This window comes from Tripterygium wilfordii, chromosome 21 (genome assembly GCF_013401445.1).
Source record: "Tripterygium wilfordii isolate XIE 37 chromosome 21, ASM1340144v1, whole genome shotgun sequence".
In the NCBI taxonomy this organism is placed as follows: domain Eukaryota; kingdom Viridiplantae; phylum Streptophyta; class Magnoliopsida; order Celastrales; family Celastraceae; genus Tripterygium; species Tripterygium wilfordii.
Genome location: NC_052252.1, coordinates 6,750,160 through 6,777,736, shown reverse-complemented (window position 1 = coordinate 6,777,736; position 27,577 = coordinate 6,750,160). Strand labels below are relative to the sequence as shown.

Genomic DNA, 27,577 nt, shown 5'->3' with positions numbered 1-27,577 from the left:
TTACATATTTATGCCATGATGTTGATATATCACTCACAAGTGGACATATATAGATATATACACACACACACATATGTGTGTGTGTGTCAGTCATCATCTAAGATGCAAAACGTACACGGGTTTTGTGTACTAAATACATTTCTTCTCATTGGGGATTTGATCAAATGTGAAAAACAAATGGTGATTCATTGACCCTCTTGCTTCAACTAACATTAATTATTCACGTTATGATGGTGACTTCTGTCTCCAAGAATTTCTATAAATGCTACATTGTTACTCAACACTATAGCTCAATCAAGCATCGAACTAATTTATATAAGTTCAAGAGCTTCTCATATAATCAATTAGCATGGATTTTTCAGATTCCTCAATTATAACTTTAGTTGACAAGATTAAGGTGGAGATGTTTGTGGACATGGATGTGTATTCATTTGTTGCACCATCTGCTTATGATACTGCTTGGCTAGCCATGGTTCCGGATTCTCGCCGCCCGGTGCAACCCTTGTTTATGGATTGCCTAGATTGGGTTCTAAACAACCAGAGAGAAGAAGGGTTTTGGGGAGATATTGATGGTCATGGCATGCCTACCATTGAATCTCTCACTTCAACCCTTGCTTGCTTGATTGCACTCAAAAAATGGAATGTTGGGGAGTCATCAATTCAAAAAGGTAACAAATTAGAGTACTAATAGGTGTGTGTGTGTATATATACACACACACACATATGTTTGTATCATACTTTATTAATTGATTTTATGAATCTTCGCAGGATTGGATTTTGTTCATGAAAATGCTGAGATGTACATTGAAGAAATAAAAGATTGCTGTCCTCGCTGGTTTGCCATTATTTTCCCAGCAATGTTGGAGCAGGCACGCTCGTTAGGCCTCAACAATATCTTGTCTAACCATGTGATGGACATATTCATCGAGCACCGAAGAATTGTTGAGAAGTACTACATATAATCTTACTTTTCTTCTACTTCAAATTATTGCATGTTTGTTTATATTGGTCATGATCAAGTCACCAACTTCCTTGACCCTCCGGCACAGACAGACGTTAGCCCCCATACATGATCTTACGAAGTTGTTGAGACATGTGTTTTTGGTAAACAATCGCTCAAACTTGACCATTACGACCCCCTTTGGGAGGTGACACCCCTTCGCCCGAAATTACAGGACTATTTTATCGAGTTTCTTAGAGAGAGTTGTCCCATGCCCCTAGGTATTCTCCACCTAAACTAACTAATTAATTAACTAAGTTATGTGCATGTGCAGGGAAGAACTTGTCGAGACATGCCACTACCCTCCATTACTAGCATACCTCGAAGCACTTTCTCCCAACAAAATTGATAAAGACCAGATAGTAAATCACTTGAGTAGTGATGGCTCTCTATTTCAGTCTCCCTCTGCCACAGCAAGTGCTTTCATGATTACTGGAAATAAATACTGTATGGCTTACCTGAAAGCTATCATTCAAAGATGTCCCAATGGAGGTTAAATAATTAATTAATTTTTTCTTTAATTTAATGTTAATTAATCACTTAATTAGCTAATTAAGGTAAGGTTTGTACGTGTTAACATACAGTTCCAGCTACGTATCCGATTCATGAAGACCTAATAAGGCTTTGCATGGTCAACCAACTACAGAGACTTGGATTGGCTGAGCACTTCACAAAAGAAATCAAAAACATGTTGACACGTGTGCACAAGAATTATTCTACTAACCAAAGGTCAACGGTCAAAGATTTCAATTTACTTCACCTGTACAAGGATTCTTTGGCCTTTTGGCTTCTGAGGATAAATGGATATATAGTATCACCAGGTGGGTCCCACATGGACAAACCAAATTTGTATTTTACCTCGCCCTTGGTGTTTGACCATGTTTTTTTGGCAGGTAGCTTTTGTTGGTTTATGCAACGTGGAGATATTAAAGATCAAATTGAAAACAACTACGACGACTACTTTTCAAGTGTTATGCTTAATGTATACAAAGCCACAGATCTCATGTTTCCTGGGGAAGAAGATCAACTTGAGGAGGCTAGATGTTTAGCAAGGAAGTTGCTTGAAAACGCCATATCGACCACAAGTGGAAACCAAAATCATTTGCATAAACTGGTACTATGATTTTAATTAGAAAGTCTTACGGATCCCATTGTTTTCATTTGTCCCAGATATCCCAAAATGATGAGGTGGACATACACGATTTCATATGGATCATGTTGAGCCACGATTTTATAGAGATCATGTGTGTTCATTTCAACATTCGGAATGGCTGGAAAAAAAAACACTGGGATTCTTAGCATTTTCGAAATGATTGAAATCTTTCACGGTTTGATATTTCATACTGATTAATTGTCACAGATTGAGCATGAATTGAAAACGCCGTGGCTAGCTCGACTAGATCACCTAGAACACAAGATGTGGATTACTCAAGAACGTGACTCTACCCTTCTCTGGATGGGAAAATTCTCCTTTCACAGGTTGAGTTAATTTGAGGTTGCTTAATTATTTTGGATCTATTTAGGGTGGGTAAAAAATTAACAAGCAACACAATATAATATAACCAGTACTTGAACTAATTACAGGTTGTCATACCATAATAGTGAGCGACTAACACAGCTTGCGGTGCAAAATTACAAGTATCGACAATCAATTTACAGGAAAGAACTGGTGGAACTGAAAAGGTATGTGGATCGATCGATCGATCGTCTAGAGAAAATAATTAAGTATATATATATATATATATATGTATGTATATATGTATATATGGCCTGAATTATGTGATATATGTATATAGATGGTCAAGGGAATGGGGTTTAAGTGAGATGGGATTTGGTCGAGAGAAAACAACCTACTGTTACTTCGTTGTGGCTGCCAGTACTTCGTTGCCTAAACACAGCGATGTGCGATTAATAGCCGCAAAGATTGGGATATTCATCACTGTCGCAGACGATTTCTTTGATGAGCATGCTTCTTTGGATGAATTACAGAACCTAACTCATGCAATTCAAAGGTACGTACACACTGCATGCATGTCAATTATACATGTACATCTAACATATAACGTACCCAATTATCATTACAACGGATAACAAATGTATCCGCGGGAATACATATAAAAAAAACAGCCGCAAAAACTTTTCCCGCGATTGAATATTCGTTGGTCATAAAAACCTCGCAAAATTTTTAACCGCGGTTTATATATATGACCGCTAATACAAATATTTTGGCCGCAGTTTTAATGAAATCTTTAGCTACGGTTTCATAATATATATGTTATTTTTATGTTAATTTTGACAGGTGGGATGGTAAAGGATTGAGTGGGCACAGTAAGACCATATTTGAAGTTCTGGATGATCTTGTGAGAGAAATTGCTAAAAAATATAAGGAGCAACAAGAAGGAATCGATGTATCAGACAGTCTTAAAGATCTAGTGAGCTTAATTTCCAATCTTTTAAATACTTCTTAATTCATTCACCCATATTAAATTTTTAACTCTTTTTTTCTTTTTTTGTGGTGTGTGGTGTAAACAATAAATGAAGTGGTATGAGACATTCCTTGCATGGCTTACTGAGAGTCAATGGAGCAAAAATGGTCACATACCATCAATGGATGAGTACATTGAAACTGGCATGATTTCAATTGCTTCACATACTATACTTCTTCCAGCTTCATGTTTCTTGAACCCAAGCTTAGCTCATCACCAACTCAAGCCTCTTGAGTATGAGAACATCACCAAACTCCTCATGTTAATCACTCGCCTGTTGAATGACACACAAAGCTATCAGGTATCTCTTTTTCTTTTCTTGTCACTTTTTATTTATTTTTTTACTTTTAAATCGAGAATTTCTCAGCCCAACGTGCCTACCGAACAGTTGGGCCAACTCTAACCTCCGGTCGCCAACCCAGTTCGCTCCGACAAGTAAGACCGAGTCAAAATCCGTGCGGAGAAAACGTGGTCCCTCATTTATAAGGAATTACCACAATCAATTTCACCATCCCAACCAAACTTCTTTGTTTTGTCACTTATAATATTATTTATAGTGTACTACATACTAATGCATAAATACTATGTGTATGGAATATTCTCAGAAGGAACAAAAGTCAGGGAAAAAGAACTTTGTTTTACTCTACTTGAAGGAAAACCCAGAAGCAGAAATTGAAGATGCAATTGAATATGTGGGAGAGATCATTGAGAAGAAGAAGAAAGAGTTCTTTGAGTATGCTTTGATGGATGGATTGAGTGAAATGCCCAAAGAATGTAGGCATCTTCATTTGGGTTGTCTCAAAGTGTATCAAATGCTGTTCAACTCCAGCAATAGATACGATTCCAACACAGAATTGATTCAAGATATTCAAGAGGCATTTTATCAGTCACCTGATCCAGAAATTGGAGTATCATCATCAAAATCATCGTCAATCAAGTCCACAAAGAAGCCTGTGTCTCTTCCGCAGCCTCTATCATTCAAAAAGCAGAACAATCAAACAACCAGTTACTATCACAGCAGCTTTGACTACAAGGGAAGCAATAATATTGCTGTGAAGTGGGCCTCTTGGCCTAAATGGAGGGTAGATGGATACAACAAGTCCATGTTTGTGACCCCAAAATTCTCACCATGTTTCTTTTGAATTGATCGGCATATAATTGTGTACTATCAGTGGTGGATCCATATATGAATAATCCTCTACCTAGCTGCTTATATGTGTGTGTATGTGTGTATCTATGTGTATATATATAGACATATTTCCATGTCTATATTCAAGGAAGAACATTCACGGGATCTGCGTGGATTTCTCATCGATCTGTAGTTGCTGAATCGTCAATGCATACGGAGGTGTAAAGGCTGTACATATCTATCTCCTTGTACTGCCTGAGTAATTCTTTCCACACCTTGATTGCAGTCATTGTTGCTTCATGTATTCATTCCTGTTGAAATGGCAATTTTCACTGATTATCTTGTCGAGTTCATCGGATATTATAGCATGGCTCCATGCATAATCTACCAAGCCTCTCCAGTCCTCAAACATAGGAAGTTTCAGGATTACCCAACTGAAATAATGCATCAAACGAAGAGAGCAGCAATGTTTATTAAGAAATATATGTATATTATAATAAAGGTCTCCCAGGAACTTTAATAAGCACGGAGCATCTTTAATAAGAAAGTGAGAGAGTTCATTTAAATGCAAACACTCTGGATGAGTTGGAAATATCCATCAACAAAGGTCCAGAAGAGATAACGATGACAATTATAACATATACACTTAAAGCTCTTTAAGACATTGCTCCTGAGTAAAATTTAGGTATGAGTACTATGACAATCTGTCCAAAGAACAAGCCGCAACAAAGACCTCCGAACCCTAGCTTCCACCCCAACAGTGTGCACACATAAATATAAATGGATAATAGACCTTCAAAATTTGACCCCCAAAAATCCCCCAAATCTATGTGGCATTAAAATAACCATTGATTAAAAACACACGTATAGGGCCCACTTCACATTCAACACTCCACATTAAATGGAGGTCTTTTGGGGTCACTTTTTGGGGGTCTCAAGCATTATTCAATATAAATACATTTGCTAAGACATCTATGTAGGTCAAAATTTTGATCAAAAAATAAGCTTGGAATCATTAGCCTTGAAGCCAATTGGAAGAATACTAAAAGCATCACCACAAAATGGTATTCTGCAGATCTGATCCTAAACTCTGGATGACACCAAGTCCAATCTTATCTGGCCAGTATTCCCACTAAAACTCTAGTTAGAGGCAAATATGGCGGGGAGCACATGACTAGGCAAGCTGAAATAGCTAGCTAAAGAGAAATTCGTGTTGGCATTAACTCCCAATTTGGAGTGATGTCAAAATAGTATGTCGGCAAGCTAAATCAAACTTGGTTTGCTACATTAAATGAGAAGAGGAAATGACGTGTGGCAAGGAAATTGGAAATCAAATGCTAAAGAGATAAGATTGTCTCATAGCATTTATGGTAAGCATGCATGGCTATTAAATGTAAAAAGAGAGTGAACCAATTTGTGAGGTATATCCACAAATTGAAATTATACAATCGTTGTATTGTGTGAGTGATCCACTTAAGGGTGAAGTTTGTAATCCCATTTTATATAGTGGAAGTTTTAAGTGGTTAAAGGGTCTCGTGGTTTTTACCTCTTTGAGAGTTTTCTACGCTAAAAATTTGGTGGTGTTGTTTCTCGTTCTCATCCATTGTGCTATTTTTCTTAACAATTTGGCTTATGTTTCTTATGTCCATTAGACTAAAGAAAAACTGGATTTCCACTTTAATAGTTGAATATTAGATGGCACTCATCTCCTGATTATTCAGTTAATATAATACGTCCATCTTTCCATATTTTCCATTCAAAGATATACTTCTATCGAACACCCATCAACAGTTTGTACAATGGCTTTAAAAATACAAGCATCACTTCTTGAAAAACACAAAATTCTACCCAAATTCCCTCTGCCACACAGTTAGAAAATCATACAAACACCCACCAAAAATTTCATAAGTAGTACAAATATTAAATAGTGAGAATTATAAAATTAAATAAACACCATAGAAGAAAAGTGTCGATTGGAGTCAAGGAACTTGCTTTGTTCTCAGTAGAATGATTACAACCAAACTGAGATAGCATATGATGAATATTGAACAAACACTTAATCAACATCCAGCCGCTCTAATTAGTAGAAAACACAGCTATCATAAAGCCTACATTGGCTGCCTTTGCCTACTTACACCAACATTGTCACTGGCCAAGGGGGTTATCATACTCTCCAGAGGTCTAGACTTGGATTTTGGGGATCTATAGATGTCAATTTATTTTACTTCACATCTGCCCAAAATTTTCATTCACCCTAGTCTAATTCAATCAACACAAAAATAAACAGAAATAATCTTCTTCATATAACCTCTGTGGAACCATCATCTGATTTTTAAATATTTGAAAGAATGTGACAGAGGACAGTAGAATCCGTTCCTAGGATTCAAGGAGATTATCCATTCATGTATTCCTAAAGGCTAGTCTTAACGTGGTAACATGTTGATGCAGGAGCTAAAGAGGTATCGTAAGAGCAAATTCAAAGATCTATGCAATGTAGATTCATGGCCTATCCACAAGCTTATAAATCTTAATCTAGCTAGGATTAAGTCTTATTTCTATGTTTTTTCAAAATTAGTTTACTATTAGGTCAGTTTTTAATAAGGTTCATTTAATTAATTTTCATTCTAGGGATGTTATTGGAATTTCTACGGGTGCTAGGATTTCGAATTTCGTATTAGTAATTTGTTTTATGAGTCTTTTTATGTTTTTTAAAGCCAATCAACTCATTGTTAGAATAAGAATCACATCAGTTTACTTTTAGGAGTTCTAGTATTAGTTGAAGGAAGCTTTTATAGAATTAGCGTTAGTAAGATTCGATAATATGGATGTAATCTCTCAAGAATGATGATGACGAATGAATAATATTGAGAGTACTTTCAAGCATGTGACTTGCTGTCACCAACCCAATTGGTTGATGGGCTGAGTTTTACTTGGGTCTCACTTGGTAGGCTTGGGCCTAGTCTAGTGGGATGGACTGATGTTTGAGCATGTCTAATTAGGCCTTCCGTACAAGGTCTAGTTGTCGAATGATATTGTTGTTGTTGTTTCTGGTTGAATTGGAGAGTTGCCTCTCTCGAATAGGCATATTTGTGCTTCCTTGTGAAGCTTATCTCTGTATTATTATCAATATATTTGGTTATTGTCACTGGTTATCAGTTGTAGCAGTTGTACTGTTCTTGTGGATTGGCTAAGCTACATTGGTTGTGTAACAATTGGTATCGAAGATCACAATTCCAGCATAGATCTATGGCATATTTAGCTTTCAACGCCTTGTTTCTAGATTGTTATGCTTGTCTTAGGTCGAATTCCATCTCTCAAGTTCAATTGGAGTTGCCTAAATTCAATAGACCAGATCCCCTGGCCTGGCCTTGCATTGCCGAGTTATTCTTTGAAGAACAACGCGTGCCCTTGAATGATAGACCAATTGCGGCATGACGAGTCTTCGAGGGTGAAGCCTTAGAATGGTTCAAAGTGCTGGAAAAATATCATTGCCACTGTGTCTTTAATGACTGGGCACTCTTCAAAGAAGCCATTCATTGTTGCTTTGTATGCAGGCCATTATTTGAAGAATCGATAGTAATGAATGAAGATGAAGGGTTAGTGACGAGCGAACTGTTGGTACCGAATGGAGATGAAGGGTTAATGAGAGCATGTCCAATGGACACTTGAAACATAGCTTTCAAGTGTCCAAAAGTGAACTTTATGGAAAATTTAGAATGCTAGAGTTCTACAATGGATGAAAATGAACACTTGAAAACACATTTTCTTGATAATGACACTTGTTTTATAGGTTGTTGTGGAAAATGACACTTGAAATATGAAGTATGGATATAGTTGATGAATAGTGAAGAGAGATGATGAAAAGAAAGATAGAGGTGATGAAAATGAAGATAGAGGTGATGAAAAGTAAGAGAGAGATGATGGAAAGAAAGAGAGAGAAAATAGAGAAATGAGTTTGAAGTGTTGGAAAGTATAAAGTGTTGATGAATAATGTATATTATGGGACCCATTCATCCAATTAAATTATGCCACTCAGGATAGAGAAGAAGAGAGAGAATGGTTTTGAAGTGCTTGATATTTGGTTTACCACTGGAGTTGCTCTGAACGGTGGAGTTGGCGACCCAACCACCGTGGTTGATGTTGGGCAGCCGATTGCGGCCAAGAGCCGTAGAGCTAATGTTGTACGCGATTGTTCTCTCCTTGGCATTAAGCAACAAGTAATTGAAACTTTTGATTTACATTTGACTTTGCGCTTGGTTGCTGGATTGCAGGATATTAGTGCCACACATGGATTATTGGCTTGTGCACACGAACTGTATGTGAAAATGCTTCAACAAGAACTGTGCTCTTGGACTCTTGTGCTAGATTCAGTTTTAAGAAGGGGGTTTTCTGAAGAGCGACTTCGATTGAAAATTGTGATGGGAAGGGTTTATGATCCGGGTGGTCATAATTCTATAATTGTAGTGTTGAATAAGCTTGACAAAATGAAAGATGTGACAGAGATTGATAATGGAAAGGAAATATTGGCCATAATTTTGGAACTACAAGAGGAGAATTGGAATGCTTATAAGGTGTTTGATCCATTGCTTCCAAAAGGAACCAGTAGAGAAAGGAATTTAGAACAGAAGTATTTGAAGGGGGAACATGTGTTCATCATGGCTGATTGCAACATTAATGGTTATCAAGTATTGGGGAGATTGTTTGACGGTTGGAAAGAAGAGACTGAGTTGGTGAAAGGTGACATGGGTTTCTTGCATTTGGATACTCAATCAATCACACAAGGTGCGCTCTTAGTGGAACAATCTAATTTAAACATTCCTAGGAAAAAATTTAGTATTTCAATGGGTGGCACAACTTCTATAGCTACAGCTATTCTTGATAAGTTCATGAACTGGAGTACAATAGAAATTCCAATGGAGGCTGAGAATGAAGGAAATGGTTCAAGAATTTCGCAAACACCACTAGATGCACTAGTGTGCATTGCTATTGATGCCAATCATTTTCCATTTGATCCTGGTCTCAGTATGTGGGATTCTCACCTTGTGGACAAGGTGTTTTTGAGGGGGGAGGAATTGTCACCAACCCAATTGGTTGATGGGCTGAGTTTTACTTGGGTCTCACTTGATAGGCTTGGGCCTAGTCTAGTGGGATGGACTGATGTTTGAGCATGTTTAATTAGGCCCACCATATAAGGTCTGGTTGTCGAATGATATTGTTGTTGTTGTTTCTGGTTGAATTGGAGAGTTGCCTCTCTCGAATAGACATATTTATGCTTCCTTGTGAAGCTTATCTCTGTATTATTATCAATATATTTGGTTATTGTCACTGGTTATCAGTTGTAGCAGTTTTACTGTTCTTGTGGATTGGCTAAGTTACATTGGTTGTGTAACACTTGCTTCTCGATTGTGTGATGCAATCATCCTTTGGCATGATGCCGAGGAACTCTAAGTGTGATGCTTAGGTTATCTATCTTTCCTCTACTTAGTTTCTTCTATTTTCCCTATGATTTCAGGTCTGATTCTACCATTTAAAATTCATGCTGAAAAGTCTTGGTAGTACAGTTTGAACAATTTTGCTACAATAGGTCACCTAGCATCTATAAGCCAGATCATTCAGTATTCCCCTGTTTTAAGTAGTTTAGTTTTTTTTTAGAATTCTTAATGAGGCTTCTGATAACCTAGCACACTTACCTCTCACTATTGGAAAAGATAAGCCGTTAAGGCAGGGAGAAACCATCTATGCTAGTAACTTCTCTATCTACACTACACCTTAGTTCTCAAGACTCAACAGTATCATTGTTGAGACAAGAAGTCAATCACATCGAATATTACGTTTCTTAAACTTTAAGTCAGGTTTTGTCCTAAAAGAAGGGAAATTTTCGGAGTTACCTTTTATTATTATCTAACGTAAGTTGTTCCTACATTTGCTCAAGAACGAATACTGACCTGACTTTGGAAGACAAGTCAAAAGAAATCGCTAAGCTTTTTGAGTCCGGCCCAACGCAAGAGTCAAAGCACTATCCAAGCCGACAAAGCCTCAATCAGGATCAGAAAAGCACAAATTTCCCAAAACAGAGCTGACCCCAGAGAACCCAATCCGCTCCAAAGAATGCAGGAAGAGAAAGAAAATCCAAACCTTCACTACTGGGGGAACGCATCTGAAGAAGACCACTACAAATCCCATGGAGTCAAAGGCTCAACTTCATTCTACACTTCACCAAGGGGCCTTTCCCTCTTCACCAGATCCTGGCTCCCTCTGTCGAACCCTCCTCCTCATCGTGGCATAATCTTTATGATCCATGGCTATGGCAACGACATCAGCTGGACTTTCCAGTCAACCCCAATTTTCCTTGCCCAGATGGGTTTTGCCTGTTTTGCCCTTGACCTTGAAGGCCATGGAAGATCTGAGGGTCTGAGGGCCTTTGTCCCGAACGTCGATGCTGTTGTTCAAGACTGTCTATCTTTCTTTAATTCCATCAAACAAGACCCTCAGTATCATGGGTTACCTTGTTTTCTGTTTGGTGAATCAATGGGTGGTGCGATTTGTCTCCTGATCCATTTTGCAGATCCAAAAGGGTTTGATGGTGCCATCCTTGTAGCACCCATGTGTAAGATCTCTGATAATGTGAAACCCAGATGGCCAATCCCTCAAGTTCTCATGTTTGTGGCTAACTTCATGCCCACTTTGCCTATTGTACCAACTGCAGATCTAGTCGCTAAGTCAGTCAAGGTTGAAGAGAAGGTGATAATAGCAGAGAAGAATCCGATGAGATATAGAGGAAAACCAAGATTGGGGACTGTTTTAGAGCTATTGAGGGTCACTGACCAATTGAGTCAACAATTATCCAAAGTGAGCATACCATTTATTGTTTTACATGGCAGTGCAGATGTTGTAACAGATCCGAATGTAAGCAAGGCTTTGTATGAAGAGGCCAAGAGTGAAGACAAGACCATCAAAATTTATGATGGAATGATGCATTCTTTGCTGTTTGGGGAGACGGATGAAAATATTGAGATTGTTTGTAAGGATATCCTGTCTTGGTTGGAAGAGAGGTGCAAGGGATGATCAGAACCATCGTACCATCGAGAATGGTACGATTATTGAGAATTTTATGTTGAAATTGTACTTTAGAATGCTATGATTTGATTCTTGTTGATTCTGTGTCCAGTTTCTCTATAGATTAATCTAATTCCCAGAGTTTATTCAGAATCCCAAGCTAACAAATCCTAAAGGTTATTATAAAACCAAAATGGGTTACTGGATTCAGAGTCCAATGTCCTGAATCCAGTAAAGCCATAAATCTGCAAGGTAGGTGTCTCATATGATGCAAGAGGATGATCTGCAACATTGTTCATGAATACTGATAAAACAATTCGCACAATCAAATCAGCAACGGGATAGTCCCAAACAAAAATCACAAGCAATAAATATAGACATTGAAACAATAAGGCTATACATCATCTCTTGAATAGAGTCATCAATTATTACCCCTGCTCAATCTAAACCAAGCTCAAATAGGAAGGCCCGTATCCGGGAGTGATCGACCACTAAATCAGATATGTGATTTAGTGATCTCAAGAGTTTAGCCGCACTGAGGAGATGAACATTCAAATCATTCATTATAAAAGGGCGAGAGGAATTTGAGGTAAAGGGAAAACACTATTTCGAATCACTTCTTTCATCGAGAGATTGACTTGAGTGTCGGAACATCTTCGGCCGACCACTTGTTGTTAGACTCACTGACCATTGTCATTTTCAAACAAGGACGGCGAATATCCAAAGGAGTCATCGACCTAACATCCCCAAGGATGATATTGGAGTGTTCGGGCCGCGTGTACTCACTACCCTAATCTTGGAACCAGATACCAGAAGAACTTGTTGCATCTGAAAAAATAACACAAGAAAGAACAGAAGATAACTACTTACTATCATTTACAATCGGGGGTAAAAAAATATATTCAACTCTGTATTTTTCCCTGCTCTGAACCACTAACCTCTGCATCCTATACAACGTAATTGGTGGATGAAAATTAAAAAAAAAAAAGGATTAATGGTGAAAACTGACACCTAAAACGTTAAAAGAATACCTAAAGACCATCAATATAAATTACAATAAGTACACGCCCGTACTAGCTCCGCTGGTTATCATTTGTGTATATATGTCTGGCGTGCGAGGTTCGACCCCTAGTGTGAGTATATGTAATGTGAGAGTTACATGTGTGAGTGAGTTTGAGGGATACTTGTGTATTACAGATGTGTGTTTCTGTTGCCATATAAAAAAAATATAGATTACAATAGGTAGGTGTGAAGGCCGGACCTGAACCATACAGGTTTCATTCAGAGAGGCCTAGGCCCATCGACAAAACTACCCGGGAAGGCCTAGTCACTGTTCTGAATCCGAAGTCTGTAGAACATATGAAAGTGCAATCATTGCCCATTTTTTCAGAGGAAGGGATCTCGCTTGAAATTCAATTGACTAGCAACACCAAGCTTGTGTTCTTCTATCCGTCTCTTTAAGGTACTTCACTTTCTCGAGATGTTTTTTGTTCACTGCAGAGCGAAAATATTAAATATTTGTAGGTAATAGTTTTCTTTTTTTCGTTTTTGTTTCATCGTGATTAAGGATTTGGTGTGTGTTCGCTGTATTATAGGACGATTCTTGTTACAATCGGTTTTCTGATTCGGAATCAATGGAATTGATGGTGGTGAGGCACTAATGTCACTGTTCTGGATTGTAATTCGCCAGCTTGCGGAGACAGAGGCAATGGTAAATTTTGTTAGTTATAGCTTGATCAGTGAGATTTTATGGTTTCATGTATAATTGGATTTGATTTCCTATGTTAAGTTGTTATTATTTGTCTAGTTCTTACTCAGTAGTATAGGTTATCTTTGGTTGTTGAGAAAATGCAGTTGTAGAAATGATGTAAAATATATTTGATATAAAGAGCCTCTTTTGACTGAGGCAAGCCAATGACTGTTGCGGACGGGCTTTAGTTTAGGGTTTTGCTTACTGGATGCCAAAGAATGGTCATTTTAAGGTTTAGTTTACTTCTTTTCTTATCTTCCTGTGCCTTTGCCTTTGTTAAGCAAACAAGGGCACGATTTGATTCCTTTTCCCTTTTGGTAAGGATTCGATTTGTAGAATGCTTTCACATTATACATGGTTTGACTATTACATTGGATTGTAATTTCCTCGTGTTTGCGCTTGCTTGTGGGCAGGCTACAACTAAGAATGTCATAACGTGGGAAGAGTGGGAAAAGAAGCTCAACGATGTAAAGATTAGGAAAGAAGATATGAACAAACTGGTGATGAATTTTCTCGTTACTGAGGGTCATGTTGACGCTGCTGAGAAATTTAGGAAGGAATCTGGAACAGAACGTATCCATCATAACAGACTTTTTCTGATAATTTCTGGCCTTGGTGACATGATTCACTTGAAAAGTGTCTGTTTATTCCTTATTAACAAATAGCAGATATAGATCTTGCAACAATCACAGATCGCATGGCTGTTAAGAAAGCGTTGCAGTGTGGAAATGTTGAGGATGCCATAGAGAAAGTTAATGATTTAAATCCTGAGGTATAATTTTTCCCCCTCTGTTGAGATGATTGAGGAGCATCCATTATGTGATATGATGCTTTATAACTTTGAGATAATCTCTCTGAGGTATTTTTTTAATTAACTATTCTATGAGTCATTGGCATGATTCATGAAGTAGCATAATGTTTCATTTTAATATCGATGTGGATAAAGTTACTGTCAAAATATTTTGTCTTCTAATTTTAAAGGCCATGGCAGTTCTTTTTTTTCCTTGCTTTCTTTGACAAGTTGGATGTTGACTTGTGGACGCTTATGTTCTATGTACAGGATCTTCGTACCTAAAGATGTCTTGTTTTGGGTGTGTCTGCCTAATATGTGTCATTTGATTCACACTGGTCGTTGAAATCGATCATTAGGATCTTCATTTGTACCATTTGCATTGTGAATAAATTTGACAATTAGGAATTCAATTATTCTTCAATATATGGTTATTTGGATCTTGATTGATTTGGGCCACATATGAAGATTTTTGTAAACTTATTAAGGAAACTAGAATCATAGAAAGCTCGTATCTTGTGTTAGTTATATCGATGTCAAACGTAGAGATAATGGTGTGGCGATGGGGACACACGAGAGAATTTGTATAGAAGAGAGTAGGAAGCGAAGATGAAAAACTAAAAAGACATGGCTTGAAGTAGTAATAAAGGATTATGAATTCAATAAAAGTTGATGAAAGTATGATCCTTGATAGAAATGAATATACGTAGTGGATTCCTGTTATTTTCTCATAGATTCATGTAGCAGATCCCAAACTTTTGGGACAAAGGCTAAGATGATTATGTTGTGTAGACATCAATTACTCTACTTTGTTATTGTGTTGTTTTGTCATTATGGGCTGTATGGGTCTTCAGTCATCTATTCTCCTCTAGGTTTTTCTCATTTTCGAATCTTGTGTGTAGATACTGGACACAAACCCGCAACTGTATTTTCATCTTCAGCAACAAAGGTTGATAGAACTAATACGAAATGGTATAGTTGAAGAGGCTCTGGAATTCGCTCAAGAGGAACTTGCGCCGAGAGGAGAAGAAAATGTATTTTTCGGTTACCAAAACTTTGTTACAACCATTTAAATTGCAAATTAAGTTTTGTTAAACGTAATATAAGCATTGTATTATTCAACAGATATGCTTGAACAAAACTGGGTATTATATATTGAGCTGTTGAAATCAGTGATAATATATGATGATTAAAGGATGAAGTTTGCTGCAGCAAGGCTTTTTGGAAGAGTTGGAGAGAACTGTTGCTCTGTTGGCATTTGAGGATGTCTCCACTTGCCCTGTTGGAGAACTGCTTGATATGTCACAGCGCCTGAAGACAGCGAGTGAGGTGAATGCGGCCATCCTCACAAGCCAGAGTCATGAAAAAGGTTTGTGGGTGGTTGTGTATGATATCTTCGACGTCCTACGTGTTTAAATTGGTGTCTTTTCGCATCCTTTTTTTTCCTAAGCCCCTTCTTATCTTCAATAGAGCTTCAGTTCACTTTTTTTTTTTTTTTTCCTTTTAGAAGTTGGACCATTCCCAATTCACCAACATGGACCTAGCAAAACAGATCTGTTATTAAAATGGTTATAGTAATATCCTCACTTCTGCAACTTTCACCTGAGTGATCGGTACTCAAATCATCAAAATAAGATCGAAAAATAACAGAATTAAGAAACTGAGCACTTAGGTGAGCTTATTGATGTTGTGGCTTTTGTTTTGGAGATGAATAGGTGATGAATCTTTTGGGTATATCCTAAAAACTCTTGCATTCTAATGATTATTTGCACTAATACGTTAATATTTGTTTTCCTGATCTCAAGAGCTGATCAGTTGAACATTGCGCCAATTGCAGACCCAAAGCTTCCGAGCTTGTTAAAAATGCTGATATGGGCCCAGAATCAGCTTGATGAGAAAGCTGCTTATCCTCGGATAAATGATTTATCTACTGCTGTACTTGAAGACCCTCCAGTTTGAAACGCTTGAAGCTTCAAATGGATGATTCTTATTGCTTGCGCTGAACAGATGAAGCAGAATGGACTTATCAAACGTATGTCTGTAGCTCTAGGACACAATAGCTGTAAGTTGTTATTTGTCAATGGTTTCACTCGTTTAATAACTGTAGGTTTGGTTAGTTTTATTTGGCGAATGTGAATACTTATTCCTCAGCTTGAACGTTTTATTCAAACCCTTCTAGACTCTATTTTGCTCTGGCGCATTTGTTTCTCCGCCAACCATCCTCCCGTTATAATCATTGTCAAAGACATGATTATTGCTATTAGTTCGCAATTACAGATAAATAACAAATGATGTGAATCATGTGACCTGTTCGCGACTAGTTTTACTTCAGCCATATGACTATATCTATGCTGTTTATTTGTGACAATAGCTCAGTTAGTTATATCTTAGGGTGGATGCTAAGGTTGAGAGTTCGAACCAGCTTCCATGGATTTTCCTGGTTACATGAGCTTTCAACCCACTTTTGGGGAGGGGTTAGAAATCTCATTTTCACCTGCATGGGTTTCGATCAACTATTACGACTATTACTTGTTGCTAGCTAATGTGGCTCAAAATTTACACTCACTCAGCTGTTCAAATGACATGTTGAGTAAAAAAAGAGACTAAATTTTCAAGACCCAAAAATGACAGAACAGAGTAGAAAGAGAGCAAACCCAGATAGTGGATGACATACAATTTACAAAAGTAGATCTTTGCTTCTACAACGACATACTAGAAAAGTAAATAAATGTTTTGTGGAGTCACTTGGATCCTACCCAGATCACATAAACCCATATGTTGGCATCACAACTCTTCTTGTTTGAATGTGGGACTGGATTTGTACCATTCGGATGGCATGAACCATCATCAAAATTGAGAGCATAACTTGAGGGATCATATTGGAACTGGAGCTTCTGCTTGTCCCCATTCTTCAAGGCCTTCTTTACTGTAGCTCTCGCTCTCCAGAAGAGACTTTTGCACTGCTTCTTGCCATAACTACTCGCCCACTCCAAGCTTCCCACAAAACCCATACTCAACATGTAGTCTAGAGTTGAAAATGCTGAAGATAAGAGACACTGGTGTTCTCTCTGGCTATATAAAATATGGAGATGGAAGCAAGGTTAATTGCATTGCAGTCTTGTCTATATATGGTGCAAATGGAGAGGATAAAGAGCACCCAAAAAGGCCTCAACTTTTGAAGATGAAGTACTCACGAAATGAATATGCACAAGAAAACAAGCAGAGTATGCAAGATCTTTTGGTATTCCAAAGAAGCTGTACAGCTTCAGTGGCAGTTTGCTTTTTTGGACATCACTTTGGGATGCTAAAATTCTATCATCTAATGGTGAAAGATAGAGCTTAGGGCAAATGCAATAAGAAACAATTTACTGGGCCAACATTTTTGTTGGCCCGGTCCCACCTCTATTACACAAAAAATCAAGTCAAACACGTATTCTAATACAGCCACATCAGCAAAACACAAATTTCTATACACTTTTTCTTCCCACACACTTTCTCTTTCCACCCAACCCAACAACATTTCATTCCTCCATATTATCCACAACAAAACTACACCAAAACATTAAATATCAATACATCCACATCAGCAAAACACTTATCCCAATACAGCCACATAAGCAAAACACATTTTACAATACAGCCACATCAGCAAAAGACAACATCTTTGTTGGCCCAATACCACTTCACCATTGCATTTTCCCTTATATATAAAAATGGTGAAAGAGAGAGAGAGTGTGTGCGCTGTGGCAGTCTGCCAATGGCAGGGGGCCTCTCTCTCTATGGTCGTATCACAATCATATGTCCTTGATTCTGACAATCTAACATGAATTTCTTTGTATTCCTCATCCCATCATATGTTGTTTTTTTATATGATTCACTGTTGCAATATGCTGTTTAGTATGTCTAATTGAACATAATCAATAGACTCGTTCAACATGCAAAAGAGCGCCCCTGAAGTTATTGCAGTGGTTATCACAGACGTCCGGTCTATTTATCAAATTCAAAAATTGATTGGACGCCTGTGATTAAAATTACAAGAAAATTATAGTGACTTGTACTGCAATGACCTTTCATCGTGGTGATAAAAATTCCATTCCGATGAGAAAAAAGTATGTTAAGACAAAGGAATCTAAACAGTGATCAGTCAAATCAATTTTCTCTTTTTTTGCTCCAACTGCTTTGTCCACGACATAATTCAGAAGGCAACTTTGCTTTCTCATATTCCCAATTCTAATTTCACTTGTCTCACTCTCTGGCCTCCCCAGCCCTCCTATTTGATTCTTTTTATCAAATTATTGTTGGTGCCCCCAGTTATTCCCCAGAGTACACTGCCATGACTGTTGCCTAATCTGAAATCTGTGGACCTATGAAAGATGAAATGTCATTCTGTGCAACAATGCCATGCATGGCACTTGCCTAGAGTCCTAATTTCATATTCTGTGACTTATATTTATTTTTTTGGCCGAGTCAGGTTGTGAAAAGTGAAGTATCTTGAACTGGTCCCTCTGAAGAAGAATTAAATTGGCTTGTCTTGTAAACAAATAGTAACAAACTGACAAGTTTTTAACTATTTGTTTCTGCAGGTCCAAGTTTATGTATGCCAGATAAGAATTCACATGTCAAATCCAACCAAACCCATCTCAAAACTAGCTACAATTTTGCAGCTATCAATTGCTCTGTTGTGCTTGAAATGTTCTCTTGAAAGAGTTCAATTCAGTTATGGCTGATGGGTTTTGTGGTTCAAGGCGTCTAGCATATATAGCCCACAAGATTGTCAATCTCACAAAATAAAATGGTCAATCTCTTCTTTTTTTTGTTTTGCTGTGAAACCACCTATCTCAGCATTTCATTCGAACAGTTGAGAGAGTGTAAATCTCATGTCGCCATAACAGTCCGCACCACAATAACGACAAGTAAGGTTAGGCCGAAGCCCATACGGGAGAAATAAGGCTCCTGACCCCTCTACGGAAGTGGGCAAACCCACAAAACCAAAAATAACCCCACAGAGATACTCTCAGCTAGTTCAATCTCCCGACCTTAGTGTCATCCACCTTAATCCCTAAGATATATAACCAAGTCATACAATTACAAACAATAAGTCAAGCAGCAGCACAAGTACATTAACGACTGGGCGGTTCCATTTAGATTGATAAAATTGCACTCGTCTAAGGATGATATGTTTATCTTTGTCACATGCCTATGTTTGCTACTTGTTCCCCTAGACACAATAAACAAAATCCAATTTTATTGCCTCAAATCTGCAAATTTATTCTATAGGTAAAGATGCAAGATCCAATAATAAGCTAATATATATTAGACGACTGTGTACTTTCTGCATACATAGGAAACCAAAAAAGAGCACAACATTCTTGATAACCAAACCTAGCTATTGCCTAAACCCTAACTTCTGTTGGCATACTGAGACCAAAAGTGCAGGGTTCGAGATATTATGTGTCTCATGCTAGTATCTCATATGGATTTGCTCCCCCGTCTTTTTCTTGCCTTTTTCAGCGTGGTTATATTTTTTCTTATTGCACATATAACTCCCACTCAATAACACACACTCCCCGTATACACAAATATGCTGTCCACGGCATACCTGTTTCGCACTCTAAACAAAAATACACGAATGGTTAGTCAAGTCAACTGAGTTGAGCATCGGCGTGTTTCAAGTGTGGTTATATGCTACTTTGGTGTGTATGTAACACACATTCACACACATGCAACATCACTTACTCACAATATCCACAAATATGGTGCCCGCATGATTCATACCCTGTGTAGATGCCAAAAATGGTATGGCCCTACATGATCATATAACAACAAAGTTAATTGGACTACTTTGGTCCATGGGTCTAAACATCTTAGCTAGACCCAAGACCTAAGGCCCATATTGCGGCCCACATACTATTCGTACGTCATTACTGAAGTAAGCATAACAGCTACCTACCATCAAGACCCCTACGTTCCCTGACATCTGTTTGCAGGGATTGTACAGTCCGTCTAATCTCTTATATTTACTGTAACTACCACCTAATAAAGTGATATCAAGGTTCAATACATCCATGTGTTGGCGACCGTGTGTAGACGCCAATACTGTACTGGCGCTGGCTCGGACAAACGCCTCCTCGTGAGCTGATCTAGCTGTAAAGCAGCTCCTATCACATCTAGGCTACGACTAATATTTACAGTATGACAGGCTCACATGCCTAGGTAAGGTTTCCTTTTATGTATGTATTTGTTCATTAAGTACCGCCTACAATTCTATCCATACTTTCGTCAACACCTGTTTTCATCATTCCATATTGCTACTGTATCTTCCTTCCTGACATCTGTCAGACCCTGACACAGCCGTAATATTGGACCTTTCATATATTTCCTTTTGTACAACTTGGTCCAATGAAACAAGTGGAATGTACACACAAATCTCGAGGTTGATCTTCGTCCTTCTATTAATACCCCTCCCTTTTTCCATTGAAGGGGAGAGAACATTTTTCCTACCAAAGGAGCCAAAGAACGATTTAACCAACCCTTCACAAAAAAACCACACTCAGACAAAACACAAAAATCACAGCTGGTCTTCCATCTCCGACAAGTACTAACTTGATCGTCGGAGCCTCCGCGACGGTACCCCCCAAGCCGTTAAGGAGCTTTCACGGTTTGCCTTGTTGTGAAATTGCAGGATTCAAAACTGTTAACGGACCCCACAAGAAGAGAAGTTGACCTTTCAACGATTGTAGAAATCTGCTCCTACACCCTGCACCGTGGACAAAAATACACGAATGGTTAGCCAGCTGAGGTGAGCACCGGTGTGTTTATATGCTACTATGGTGTGTATGCGAGTTTCGAGATATTTATTATCTTTTTCAAAATGATCTGAGTTGGGTTTCACGCAAAAGATTGAAGAACGTTTTGAAGCTGAAAAATGAGGTGTGTTTTTGTCCTTATTGTTTTTGAGGAAGAGACAGTAGAACACTAAGTGGACTCTTGACGATTCAAACGTAGAAGCTTTGGCAATTGGCTTTGATGTCCTTGGTCCCCAAGCGATGAATGCAAACGACAATGAGACAACAAACAATTGTTACCTTCCAGAAAATGTATCAAATAGTTAATAATGATTCCTCTTGGCCTCGGATTGTCCGGAGATCTACCTTCTACTAAGAAAAATGACATTGCAAGGGACAACAATTCACCAAAGATTGAACAAGAAAGCCTTTGTTTTTCAATTCCTAGCCGATGTCCACAACACTTCCATTGTTTTCTCAGCCACCTTCATCTATATCTTCCGCACACTTGTTACAGCACAACTCCCCATTTGGACATTAATACAAACAGTTGATAGACACTTCCCTCGAACCACGACTTCAATGGGTTCTCTCCCTTCTCCACCTAGACCCACAACACCACCACCGTCACCCGAACTCGCTCCATCGCGCTATCGGGTCTATGCCTCTTTTTGCCTTAGAGAACCCTCGCCGAACATGAACATCTGCAACTGGATCGAATTTTACAATCCAAGCAATAACACATGGACTTCCGTCACTTCGATTCCAGGTTTGATTGATAACCACGTCTTGAAGGACTTCGTCATGGTTTCTCTAGGAACCTCAATCTACATAATCGGTGGTCGGCTATGCCGGAAACAGAAATTACACCACTCCGATTATTCCAATGACTTCATCGACGAAGAAATTGAGGTCTTGTCGTCGGTCAGGCGCTACGACGTCTTGTCAAACCAATGGTCCATGTGTACGCCACTAGGCGTGCCACGTTACAACTTCGCTTGCGCCGTTTGTGAGAACAAAATCTACGTGGCAGGTGGGAAATCCGAGCTGGCAAGCGCGAGAGGTATATGTTATGCTGAGGTGTACGATCCAACTCTCGATGTGTGGACTCCTTTGCCTAACATGAGCACCTTGAGGTACAAATGTGTCGGTGTGACGTGGCAAGGCAAGATCCACGTGGTTGGTGGGTTTGTGGAGAGAGGAGATTCGGGTTGGATGTCGTCTATGATTGAACGGAGCTCCGCTGAGGTGTACGACACGCAAGCGGGAAGGTGGGACCTCATAGCGGGGATGTGGCAGTTGGATGTGCCACCTAATCAAATCGTGGCCGTTGGTGATAGGCTTTTCAGTTCAGGTGATTGTCTCAAGGCATGGAAAGGCCATATAGAAGCCTATGATGACAAAGTCAACATATGGAATGTAGTGGATGGTTCGCACCTTCAAACACTAAACTCGCCTATTTCAACCAACGATCAGAATTGGACCCCCATCGAACGGTTGTATTTAACCATGGTCCCAATTGGGGCCCACCTATTTTTCTTGGCTGGTTATAGGATGGCTAGGGAGTCATCAAGAACAATGTCAAGGGTACAGATTTTTGATACGTCGGCATCTAGTGATGCGTGGAGACACTTCGAACCAATGGAGGAAGAGGGGGAGAAGGAGCTTTGTAGCCATTGTTGTGTTGTTCTAGTATCATAAACATATATAAAAGGTTAAATGTACTATTTCATTAAGTGCATTATTGTCGTAGCTCTCTAAGCTAGATACATGATGCTTTGTCACCTCACAACTTGAGAAGCATCAACTCTTTCATGTGTATCAAAGACATATATTTTATTTTGAAGGTTTTTTTACTGAGAACGTCACCATACAAATTTGTCGTTTGAATATCTTATACGAGACTAAATTGTGGTCATTAAGCCTCCAACCAATGCTTCATCTAGCTTCAAAAAATCCAGAAAATTCTCCCTTTACTTGTAAGGTATATTTCTATGTTCTGTTTGCACATACCATCTTAATTATTATTAGTAATCTTGTTAGTTGTCCAGAATTCTAGAACTTTGATATCCCAACGTGGGTGTTATTTGGTGCAGTTAGGGTTTTTTTTTTTTGTCTCTTTTTGATGGACAAGGACTCATGGAATGCCTGTTTTCTGTGTGGCCTGTTGATTAACGAATTTAAATAGTTCAAAAAACCGTAACTTTCAGCCATTCATTGTACCATATATGTTAAATGAAAATTTGAACTTCCTTGAGAATTACAGGTGAGCATGTGGCTCCGCTCCGTGATAGAGTTACAGAGGTACAACCTAAGACACGAGTTCAATTCTCTCTCTGGATAAGGAATGTGGTATTGGCATGAAAATGCCATGTGTCAAGACATGATAGTACGTTTTCAAAATTATTATTGTTTATCCAGAAAGAAATATCGCACACGTGTCACAAACATGTTTTACATTCTCCGCCCTTAATATAAAGTTGTCCTAATAATCTTTTTTGATAAGCGACGGGATATATTATGAAAGCAAAAGCAAGAAAAACAACAAGGCATCAAATAAGATGGCCTACATAGCATACAGAGCTGTCCTAATAATCTTGAAACAGAGTTCTGGGATTGTTGCCAGTAGAAAAGATGGGGAAAAGTTTCCACGCATTATCTAACAAGAGAAGAGACAAAAGGCACAATTAGAAGAATTTTTTTTGTGACTGATGTTGCTCGGTACTTTTCCGATCCTTAGAATGTTTGGTTTTTGGTCCATTTTGGAGGAACGCAAGGTATAATTAATAGTAAACTGTTAATTGGGATGATTAATTAATGATTAATTATATACCCTTTTGTGAATCTGTGATCGAAAGGGAATCCTGAATTATTGAAGAGAGGACGAATCACACTGTATTCCTTGATTTCTAAGGGATGAAACTTTGAGACCTATACGAGCAAATTTGCACTGAATCATTAAAAGCAGCCCGGTTGGAGGCTTGGAGCAAATTCTTTTTTCCCGGTGGGAACTCGTAAGTATTATTTCTCGGGTGCAATAACCCATAAACCACACTTCAAATAAAATCATGAAAAAATTATGTGAGTTTATGCCTCCGAAAATAATTAAACCATAATGAAAAACGGTCCCGCTAACTGTACATAGAATCTAAGTACATAATGGTACATAGTACATGTGGCATGCCAGATGACAAAGCAAATTCAAATTTCAAAAAAAATTAAAATTAAAAATGGATATGTATTTTCCTCTCACTTGCTTTACTTTTTCTTTATTTAACCGAACTTCAAACCGTTTTATCTCTCAAAATATATGTTCGATTTCCATAAAAATTACATATTCGTAATCATCATGTAAAACTCTTTTCAACAAGATCCATTGTCGATATGTTTCGTTTGATCGTTCTTAATTACACTTTTCTCGTGAACAATGTAATAAGATCTGAAACAATTAAATCACGAACATTTATTACATTGTTTCAGTTTCTTATTATATTTTTCAAACATTTTTTTACATTTTTTAAGTCTTTTATTACATTATTTTCTCATTGAACCATGCTTATATCACATTGTTTTTATAGGAACGTCCAAATTGTCCGTGGGAAGCTTAACTCATCGAAATCGAGCTCATGTTAGTGAGACAAGTCGGAATTTGCTCTCCTTCTTTAAACAAAATTAAAATTAATAAAACTTCCTCATTTCACCCATAACACACTATTACATTGTTTAAGCCTCTTATTACATTGTTTCAGCATATTATAACATTGTTTAAGCCCATTGTTACGTTGTGTTAGCCTCTTATTACATTATTTCAGCATCTTATTACATTGTTTTCAATCAACCCAGACCTTGATTACATTGGTTTAGCCTCTTATTATTATTTTTATCAACACATACATTTATTACATTGTTATAACCTCTTATTACATTGTTTCAACCTCTTATTATATTGTTTCAACCTTTTATTATTGGATAATTGTGGGTTTACAAAACTTTTGTCCTATTTTTTACTCACGACCATTGAAACACATGACAACGACTAAAACGTCATTAATGACTTGAATATGGCATGACAAAGTCGGCATGTAAAGGAAAAGAGCATTGTTTCATCTTATCATTACGTTGTTTAAACCTCTTATTACATTGTTTCACTCACCAAAGACAAACAAAGTTCACATGGAGAAATTTCACTCACTAAAGACAAACAAAGTTCCCATACTGACTTAAAAAAATTGTCAGGATTGAAAAATGCAAAGATCCGAACTCTAATGAGCAATGGGTATAAAAGAAAAATAAAAAGTGAACATATTCAGAGAAACCTAAATAAGCAACCTCATGTCCCAAAAGGATGTGATGGAGAAGTCATTGAACATCACAACCTGTTGGATGGACAAGTTCACTTGAAGTAGATGTGCAATTGCATAGCGCGATGAACAAGAACATGACCGACATCGATATTGCTCATGAGATGCTAAAGATGAAAAATAAGAAGTTAAAGGAGGAGGAAGAAAAGGATGTGGACAGAATTGTGTGGCCGGAATAGTTGTTGGCAGGGGACAAGAGGTTGTTGCAGTCATCATTGGTGACGCCGGATGTGGTGGTGGCAGCAGATGGGAGCATAAATAATAGGACTGTGGCAGCCACCAGTAGAGGAGAGAGTTTGAAATGGAATCTAAAGGGATGGGGGAGCTGGAATTGGGCTCGGGTGAAATTGTTAGAATTTTTTAAATCTCAGTTGTTGGTTTAATCGGATGGTCATGAGTGGATAGATCAACAAGACAAAATTACTCCTTTGTCCATTGTTTTCCCCTTATTTTTATCTCTTGCACCTCTCTCTTCTGCAACACACCAGTTTCTTTACTTCTCTTGGCTGTTCAAAATCTAAACAAAAACAACTCATTTAACGATTTTTTAACTTATCTTTCATTTGTTTCTTCCTCTTTAATCAGAATCAAAAAAGGATACCCATTTAACAATTTTTGAACTACCTTCATCTGTTTCTTCCTCTCAGTTTTTGAGGGTAGAAGCTAAATGGATCCAAAAGCAGTTTTGTTATTTTACTTGGATGAGGAAATAAACGAAATAGGTGCTTTTTTCATATAGTTTTCTCAACACCATTAGTTTCATTTGATTTTTTTCTAGTTTTCTCAACAACGTCAATTTCGTCTGGTTTTACTGATTGGATTAGGAATGAAAGGGCCGAAGATCTGAGAGTCATGAAGAGAATCCGATTTGAAAAGAGAAGAAGCAGATTTGAGAAGAAAATGATGTAATGGAGAAGAGAGAGTACGATAGAGGCTATGGAATGTGTTTATTAATTTTGTAAATAGTGATTAAATACCATCCATTTGATCAGATGGATGGTCATGATTTAAAACATTTCATTTAATTTCACCAAACCAATTCCAACCCCCCCCCCCCCCAATCCGAATCTAAAAGCCCTAGATCTGATTTTATTAATTGGGGAGGGTAAGGAGAGAGAAGTGGGAACTTGAAAGTTATTCAAATTGCTTTTTTCAAAATAATCTATGTGGCATGTTGAGTTGGCATGCCACATAGACTATGGACACTTATGTATAAAATCTCTATGTATGAATATCATTTTCCGATGAAAAAATATGACTAGCATGCTTCTCACCACCAGACCAACACCTTTGTTCAATAACGAGAGCGGATTTGAACCTTGGACCTTATCATGAGGTCAATGCCTTAGCATGGGATAGGCCTTATTTTCTTATTTGGAGGATAGGCATGTTATTTCACAAAAATGATCTGAAATCGAAGAGATATACATATGTATATAACCGCAAAATGCTATAGAGCCCAACACTTTAATAGCTCAATCCATCCCAAATCTATGTGACATGTCTATGCCAGCAATCTTAGCTGGACAAATTTTGAATTTTGAAAATTTACACAAATACTCAAAGAACCCCGCCACTCCCCTCCCCTCCCCTCCACCCTCACACACACACTCTCTCTCTATCTCTCTCATAATCCCTCTCTCGTCCCTTCACTGCCGAAACCAAGGTCAACCATCCTACAAATGATCAGGGCCGCTGACCCACCAAACTAAAGCGTCAGAGTGCAATAACTCATCTCCAACCTTCGTTTGTAGCCTACTTCGCCAAAATCTCGCATTGAAGCCTTGGCCAACCGAAACTTTCAGACCCCGATCAGGCCTTGACGAGCTCTGCAGGTTTCAGGCCTTTGACGTTCGGAATAGTCTCCCTCATCGAAAAGTGAAAACCTATTTGTGACTCGGTTGTAACCCAGTTTTGAACCCATTAACCAGATATATTTTTTATTTTGCCTATATGTTCTAAATGTATAGAGGATTCTATTCCAGAATCCATTTATTTTTGTGCCATTCCACTATTTTTAATCTCAAACAGATGGTTATTCCACTGTTTTTAATCTCAGACAAATCATTATAGGGGTGTCCACTATCATTTTTTGACATAAATTTAACATTCAAGGCCGACACAAGCTCTCTCCACACATAGACCTGATCGTTCGGTCAATTATTGGTTGTTTGGTCATTTTTCAGTCGGTCTTCACTAACATACATCTGACAATAACCA

The 27,577-nt window shown here is 38.1% G+C and overlaps 4 protein-coding genes across 7 annotated transcripts; all 4 read left to right on the top strand.

Annotated features, from left to right (window-relative positions):
• Positions 1–349: 349 nt before the first annotated feature.
• LOC119987749 ((E,E)-geranyllinalool synthase-like) lies at positions 350–5,071 on the top strand. Its single transcript, XM_038832669.1, has 11 exons — positions 350–668; positions 769–949; positions 1,275–1,492; positions 1,585–1,821; positions 1,894–2,114; positions 2,361–2,479; positions 2,585–2,683; positions 2,797–3,012; positions 3,300–3,432; positions 3,542–3,787; positions 4,092–5,071. The coding sequence occupies exons 1-11, from the start codon at positions 350–352 to the stop codon at positions 4,626–4,628; spliced, it is 2,526 nt and encodes an 841-aa protein (XP_038688597.1). The 3' UTR covers positions 4,629–5,071.
• A 5,538-nt stretch (positions 5,072–10,609) lies between these two features.
• Positions 10,610–11,824, top strand: LOC119988276 (caffeoylshikimate esterase). Its single transcript, XM_038833250.1, has one exon. It carries the CDS (start codon positions 10,724–10,726, stop codon positions 11,678–11,680), a length of 957 nt encoding a protein of 318 aa, XP_038689178.1. The 5' UTR covers positions 10,610–10,723; the 3' UTR covers positions 11,681–11,824.
• A 1,094-nt stretch (positions 11,825–12,918) lies between these two features.
• Positions 12,919–16,427, top strand: LOC119988597 (protein GID8 homolog). Of its 4 annotated transcripts, none has more exons than XM_038833688.1 (7): positions 12,919–13,133; positions 13,267–13,382; positions 13,835–13,994; positions 14,090–14,193; positions 15,114–15,245; positions 15,424–15,580; positions 16,049–16,427. In XM_038833688.1, exons 2-7 carry the CDS (start codon positions 13,332–13,334, stop codon positions 16,168–16,170), a joined length of 726 nt encoding a protein of 241 aa, XP_038689616.1. In that variant the 5' UTR covers positions 12,919–13,133; positions 13,267–13,331; the 3' UTR covers positions 16,171–16,427. The 4 variants fall into 4 exon arrangements, with proteins under 4 accessions (XP_038689616.1, XP_038689614.1, XP_038689613.1 ...); XM_038833686.1 differs by having other exon boundaries at positions 12,929–13,133; positions 13,301–13,382; positions 14,087–14,193; XM_038833685.1 differs by having other exon boundaries at positions 12,933–13,133; positions 13,239–13,382; positions 14,087–14,193.
• Positions 16,428–21,300: 4,873 nt separating this feature from the next.
• Positions 21,301–22,697, top strand: LOC119990243 (kelch-like protein 1). Its single transcript, XM_038836140.1, has one exon. The coding sequence runs from the start codon at positions 21,378–21,380 to the stop codon at positions 22,695–22,697; it is 1,320 nt and encodes a 439-aa protein (XP_038692068.1). The 5' UTR covers positions 21,301–21,377.
• Positions 22,698–27,577: the final 4,880 nt, after the last annotated feature.

Bases quoted from the DNA above. Each gene is read 5' to 3' on its own strand.
- LOC119988276 (XM_038833250.1), top strand. From the start codon at position 10,724: ATGCAGGAAGAGAAAGAAAATCCAAACCTTCACTACTGGGGGAACGCA.
- LOC119988597 (XM_038833686.1), top strand. From the start codon at position 13,332: ATGTCACTGTTCTGGATTGTAATTCGCCAGCTTGCGGAGACAGAGGCA. The intron at 13,383-13,834 runs GTAAATTTTGTT...GCTTGTGGGCAG, and splicing joins TTGCGGAGACAGAGGCAATG to GCTACAACTAAGAATGTCAT. The intron at 15,581-16,048 runs GTTTGTGGGTGG...CGCCAATTGCAG, and splicing joins AAGCCAGAGTCATGAAAAAG to ACCCAAAGCTTCCGAGCTTG.
- LOC119987749 (XM_038832669.1), top strand. From the start codon at position 350: ATGGATTTTTCAGATTCCTCAATTATAACTTTAGTTGACAAGATTAAG. The intron at 3,013-3,299 runs GTACGTACACAC...TAATTTTGACAG, and splicing joins CTAACTCATGCAATTCAAAG to GTGGGATGGTAAAGGATTGA. The intron at 3,788-4,091 runs GTATCTCTTTTT...GAATATTCTCAG, and splicing joins ATGACACACAAAGCTATCAG to AAGGAACAAAAGTCAGGGAA.
- LOC119990243 (XM_038836140.1), top strand. From the start codon at position 21,378: ATGACATTGCAAGGGACAACAATTCACCAAAGATTGAACAAGAAAGCC.